The 6,663-nt window shown below is 47.7% G+C and overlaps 1 protein-coding gene across 1 annotated transcript in view; it reads left to right on the forward strand.

The window, feature by feature from the left end:
* LOC138970126 (uncharacterized) overlaps positions 1-6,663 on the forward strand; it is a gene marked incomplete in the record, with an annotated part of 63,209 nt that overhangs the window by 1,594 nt on the left and 54,952 nt on the right. The window contains 6 exon segments of the mRNA XM_070342607.1: positions 384-695; positions 1,939-2,196; positions 2,802-2,932; positions 3,573-3,714; positions 4,467-4,577; positions 5,198-5,345. Of these exon segments, the coding sequence (XP_070198708.1) occupies positions 411-695; positions 1,939-2,196; positions 2,802-2,932; positions 3,573-3,714; positions 4,467-4,577; positions 5,198-5,345 (1,075 nt within the window).

Here is a 6,663-nt window from a genome sequence, read left to right on the forward strand (position 1 = left end):
CTCACCCCACCTCACCTCACCCCACCTCACCTCACCCCACCCCACCTCACCTCACCTCACCCCACCTCACCCCACCCCACCTCACCTCACCTCACCACACCACACCTCACCTCACCCCACCCCACCCCACCTCACCTCACCTCACCCCACCCCACCCCACCTCACCCCACCTCACCTCACCTCATCTCACCCCACCCCACCTCACCCCACCTCACCCCACCTCACCTCACCCCACCTAACCTCACCTCACCCCACCTCACCTCACCTCACCTCACCCCACCCCACCCCACTTCACCTCACCCCACCCCACCCCACTTAACCTCACCTCACCCCACCCCACACCACCCACTCCACCCCACCTCACCTCACCTCTTATCTTTAAGGAAAAGAAGCGGAAGAAAAAGGAAAGCATGGATGTCAAGGAAGCCAGCATGACCAGCAGCTCAAGGATGATGGACTCGGCGAGCGCTATTCCGAGCGGTCTGGGCAGCCCGGTGACCAGCTCCAACAACTGCTCTGGCACCATGAGTCGCCTGGAGCTGCCCAAGAAGCAGCTGGTGGTGGCGGAGCGGAAGTTCCTGCCCCAGGGGGACGTGTTGCCCATGTGGTACAACATGTCACTCGTGCAGAAGCTGCCCATGTTCCCCGCGCCTTCGGGGGCCGTGGACCTGACGCTGAATAAGATGTGCACCCCGGTAAGCTGGACATGTTTCATTAGCTATCTTTTGTTATACCGTACGGTGGAACAACCCTTTTCAGACCCTCCGTTTTAAGACTTCCGCCAATTTTAAGACCCTATTTTCTGCTTCTCACAACCTCTGTAAATTGACCCCCATTTTAAGACTCCCTCCATTTTCTCCTCCCTCCAATATCTTTGTTTGTTTGTTTGTTTGCTTAACGCCCAGCCGACCACGAAGGGCCATATCAGGGCGGTGCTGCTTTGACATTTAACGTGCGCCACACACAAGACAGAAGTCGCAGCACAGGCTTCATGTCTCACCCAGTCACATTATTCTGACACCGGACCAACCAGTCCTAGCACTAACCCCATAATGCCAGACGCCAGGCGGAGCAGCCACTAGATTGCCAATTTTAAAAGTCTTAGGTATGACCCGGCCGGGGTTCGAACCCACGACCTCCCGATCTCGGGGCGGACGCCTTACCACTAGGCCAACCGTGCCGGTTTCTCCAAGACCTTATTGTCTCTGATTATTGAAGGTCTACTCTTTAAAGGGGGGTTCCGCTGTATTTACTTACTTGTACTTGTAATTCTGAGACGCTTCAGGTTTAAGAAATAAATGTAAACAAGAGGCGAAGCCTTCAAGGCTCACGTAAGAAATCGACAAACAGTAACACAAACTCAATCACCCCGTCACACACACACACACACACACACACACACACACACACACACACACACACACACACACACACACACACACACACACACACACACACACACAGAAAGAGCATAGGTGAAACTGTGCAAGAAAGCGAGACACTAGATCTAGATCTGTCTGTCTGCATGTTGCCTACTTACATGGACACGACTGCCAAATAGTCTCGGCCCGCTCAAAATAACAATCACCGAGACTTTCAGTAATTCCATCGCGTGACGTCTAACCCTCGTACGTCATAATGTGACGTCAATGTAATATGACGTCTTCAAATGTTAAAGTTTCTACCACAGACATACATGTATACATGATCATATACATACGCACGCACGCACGCACGCACAGACAGACAAAGTTTACCAACGCATAGGCTACACTTACGTGAGCCAAAAACAGTTCGCCGATCTTGATAAAGTCAACACACTGCTGTGCGTGGGCTCAGCAAGGGCATCTTGGGTTGTAGATGTTTTCGGTTCCCTTCCAGTATGAATCCGATCTGGACTTGACATTTTCTTCTCACTTCTCTTCTCCTCCCGGGCAGGCGTTCGTGAACAAGGAGAGAATGGAGTTCGATCTGAGCGATCCCTACAACCACTGCATCAGCACCAGCTACAACGCCCTCACTGACCCGCACCTGGGACACTACCTCAACATCCCGCGCGTGAAGAAACGCCTGCAAAAGAACGGTGAGCTGACTCCGGACGGCAAAGTCCGCTGCAAGGTGGCCGAGTTCAACCGCTACAGGAAATGGCTGAAGCACATCGGTCTGCTGGAGTTCAAGAAACAGCAGGAGCAGGAGGTGAGGGGGGTTTGCTGATGGATGGATATGGCGGTGGTGGTATTGGTGTTGGTTGTCACAGAAGATTGTGGTTGTGGTGATGACGATAGAGGTGGCGGTGGTGGTGGTGGAGATTGTGTTGGTTGGTTGTTTTGGTGGTTGAGTTGATGATGGTGGTGATGATGATGGAGATGGTGGTGGTCGTGGTGGAGATTGTGTTGGTTTGGATGATGATGATGATGATGATGATGATGATGATGATGATGATGATGATGATGACGACTGACGAATGACGGATGACGATGATGATTGACGACGACGATGATGACGATGATGATGATGATTTTACCGTTCAAGCCAATCGGTCTGCTGGAGTCCAAAAAACAGCAGGAATATGGTGATAGTAAGCTCTTTGTATTGAGGTTTATGATGTTGAGGAAGAGAACATTTTTTATCAATTCTCAAGTTCCGTAAAAACCGTCATTAGTGATCCACCTTTCAGAATACAAATGAACTAACAAACAAGTCTGTGTTTGTTTGTGTGTGCGTATGTCTTGTTTCTTCGTGTGCCTCTACGTGTTTGTACCCGCATGGCCGTGCGCATATGCGTTTGTCAATGAGTTCAGAGGGAGAAGGTCCAGAAGATGAAGAACCTGAGACCAGGAGACAACCTGGAGATTGCGATCATCGAGCTGCAGATCCATCAGGAAGAGGTGCGACAGCGTCAAATCAAAACCGACGAGGCCAAGCAAATCAAGTAAGATCCTTCATTCTCCCAAAAATAAATCTTACGCATCGCTTGATCTCTCTTCCTTTTTATATAAGAATAACGGTCGCGACAGAAAGGTGCCTTTCCGTCGTTATTTTTGATTCCACTTTCCTCATCATCATTGTCGACATTATCATTGTCGTTTTCACCGTCGTCGCCTCCGTACTCCTCCATCTCCCCCCTCCTTCTCCTCATTGTCATCATGCATCCATGTGTGTGTGTGTGTGTGTGTGTGTTTGTGTGTGTGTGTGTGCGTGTGTTTGTGTGTGTGTGTGTGTGTGTGTGTGTGTGTGTGTGTGTGTGTGTGTGTACGCATGCACGTGCATGCGTGTTTGCGCGTGCGGGCGTGTGTGAGTGTACATAAGTGTGTATCTGTATACATTTATGCATTCACTGCCATGCCTCTGTGTGAGCAATGGGAAAGGCGATGCAGAAGTCAAGAAGAAATGAAAATGCTCTACAGCTTTCGTCAGAAAATTGTAGCATTTTTAATCACATTTTTGGACATTTTGAAAACAAAACAGCACACATATATATATCAACAGATCTGATTAAACTGACCAATCATCCACATCATTTGACCTTGATTCATTGCCCATGGGAACTGACGCTGACGGGATGTGTGCAGAATGCGCGAGCAGATGCTTGGGCTGGAGAAGAAGCACGAGGAGGCAAAGCAGCGCCTGGAGGAGAAGAGGTCCCCGGACAACGAGCACAACCAGGAGAAGAACGCCCACAGGCAATTCGTCTACACCAGAGCTACCAGCCTGGTGGGTATAGGTTTGCTTAGTGTTCCTAGTGAGTAGGTTCGGTCGGTGTTCCTGGTAAGTAGGTTAGGTAAGTGTTCCTGCTGAGTAGGTCATCTCAGTGTTCCTGGTGAGTAGGTCAGGTCAGTGTTCCTGATGATTAGGTCACCTCAGTGTTCCTGCTGAGTTGGTCAGGTCAGTGTTCCTGGTGATTAGGTCACCTCAGTGTTCCTGCTGAGTAGGTCATCTCAGTGTTCCTGGTCAGTAGGTCAGGTCAGTGTTCCTGGTGAGTAGGTCAGGTCAGTGTTCCTGATGAGTAGGTCAGGTCAGTGTTCCTGATGAGTAGGTCACCTCAGTGTTCCTGGTGAGTAGGTCATCTCAGTGTTCCTGGTGAATAGGTCAGGTCAGTGTTCCTGGTGAGTAGGTCAGCTCAGTGGTCCACATCTGCGAAATATCCAACGGTAGGCTACCATAATATACCTGTGTTTCAGACACACCCCTCGTTAGTAGCTGCATGGCCTATCAGGTCAAGTGTGAAAATGTAAGAGTACCGGTATGTTCTATTTCACAACCTATACAAACCTGACAGAGTTCGTTTATATATACCTCCTGAACGACGAGTCAAGAGGTATAAGGTGCGAGGTATTTATGAGCGTCAGTTACGTTCCATATGACGCAGCTAACACCGATGGGCTAGTGGTGATTCGATGCGTTTTACGGTCTCTGTGTGTACCTGCAAGTAATAGAAGTCCTTCTTCATCTTGACTCCTGTTTAGCAACGGAAAAGACATAAGCAGCACTTGAAGAGCTACAAGAACAAGTTGAGAGCTCATTTGGAACATTTGAAGGAGGTAGAGGCAAAAAAACAGGACGACACTACTCAGAGGGTAGGTTTGGCTTTTACGTCTTCTTAAGCTTCTTCTTCATTGTTCATGGGCTGAAACCCACGTTCACTTATGTTTTTGCACGATGTTGGGGGAAGCATGCTGGATATTTTCGTGTTCCACCGAACTCTGACATGGATTACAGGATCTTTTCCTCTCTCTCTCTCTCTCTCTCTCTCTCTCTCTCTCTCTCTCTCTCTCTCTCTCTCTCTCTCTCTCTCTCTCTCTCTCTCTCTCTCTCTCTCTCTCTCTCTCTCTCTGTCTCTCTCTCTCTCTCTCTCCCCTTTCTTTCTCCCCCTCTATCTCTCTCTCTGTCTCTCTCTCCCTCTCTTTCTCTTTCTGCCTCTCTCTCTCTCTCTCTCTCTCTCCCCCTCTCTTTCTCTCTCTCTCTCTCCCTCTCCCTCTCTCTCTCCCTCTCTCTCATTCTCTCTCTCTCTCACTCCCTCCCTTTGGTAATAAAGTTCAGTTTCAGTTTCTCTCTCTCTCTCTCCTCCCTCTCTCTCTCCCCCTCTCTCTCTCTCTCTCTCTCTCTCTCTCTCTCTCTCTCTCTCTCTCTCTCTCTCTCTCTCTCTCTCTCTGAGTCCAGCTCTGACTCTGATAATATCTTAACCTCCCTGAACCAGATACTGGAGGGGTGGACCCGGCACAAGGAGTTCCAGAGGCAGTGGGAGGCGGACGTCAAGAAATCGTTTGAGAACGAGGAGGACCGTTCACTGCGCTACAGGAAGCTCTTCGACGCCGAGATGAACAGACGCTGGCAGAAACAGGCCGGTGAGCGATCTCACATGATCATTTGGCTCATTTGTTTAGACTAGATTCGATTGTTATCCCTCGTCAAATTACAAGGTCACGATGGGTTCAAGTACGAGTCACATAACGCAAACTTGTCAATTTCTTATTCTTTTTTTGTTGCTATACCGCTTCGAAACTTTACACATATCTCAAAATATGACTCAAGTATTTTGACCATCAAACCTTTCTAGTTGACAGTGGGATCAAGTTTGAGCCAATGAATGAAAGTATCGCTTTCTTCATTGTTGATGCCAAATCTTTGAAACTTCACAGAATGTCAGAGTTTGGTTACCTCTCGACATAGTTCTGATTGATCCTTGACAAATGTCAAGGTCGCACTGGGATAGAGTTTAGGTCGATCAGAATAAAGTTACTTTTGTTTCAACAATTTTTATAAGAAAATTTGAGCAGCTACAGTGTCTAAACAAACAGAAAACACAACAGCAACCAGTTTCGGTAAATTCTTTATCACATTTTCGGTAAATTCTTTATCACATTTTCGTCAAACAGTTGCTGACTTCCTCAAGATGGTAAGGATAAGTTAGGAATTAGGCCCCAAAAAAAAATAGGTCTGTTTACGGTAACATAGGCCAAAAAAATAGGGTCGGTAGGTCGGGAATTTTTTTTTATTAATTTTTTTTTCTCCAAAAAAACATATTTTTACGTTATTTTGCAAAAAAAACCCAATTTTTTTTTTTTTTTTTTTTTTTCCCCAAATGCCAAAAAAAAAAGTCTAGGGTCGCGCGAAAAAAATAGGGTCGGTCGGGTTACCGTAAACAGACTACTTTTTTTGGGGGGCCTTATGCCACGTGATGTACAGTGTATCTATGATTGATATTACGTCATTTTCTTTGGCGCGTGTGTCTGCTTCATATTACTAATGACGAAGATGGGTCGTATGAGCATTTGCTTTTCTTTTTTAATCAAATAACATTCATCCATCCACGCACAATATTCTTTCGCTCACTCTCTTAGAATTCTACATGTCATAATGCATATGCTTTTCTTGTTGCGGGGAAATAGCTCAGTCGGATAAGCGCTGGCTTTAAACCCAGTTGTCCCTATCGGCGTGGGTTCGGCGAGGGATTTATTTCCCAGAGTCAACTTTGTGCAGACTCTCCTCGGTGTCCGAACACCCCCGTGTGCACGCATGCGCACGATAAAGAACCCAAGTTCACAGCGAAAGTCTCAGGGCTTGGAAACATGAATACACGCATGCAAGGGGGAAAACACGGGAAAAATGGGTAGCGCCGTATACTGTATGGCAGCTCGCTTTCCCCAGGGAACAAACAGCCCG

Source organism: Littorina saxatilis, linkage group LG7, assembly GCF_037325665.1.
Source record: "Littorina saxatilis isolate snail1 linkage group LG7, US_GU_Lsax_2.0, whole genome shotgun sequence".
NCBI classification, from domain to species: domain Eukaryota; kingdom Metazoa; phylum Mollusca; class Gastropoda; order Littorinimorpha; family Littorinidae; genus Littorina; species Littorina saxatilis.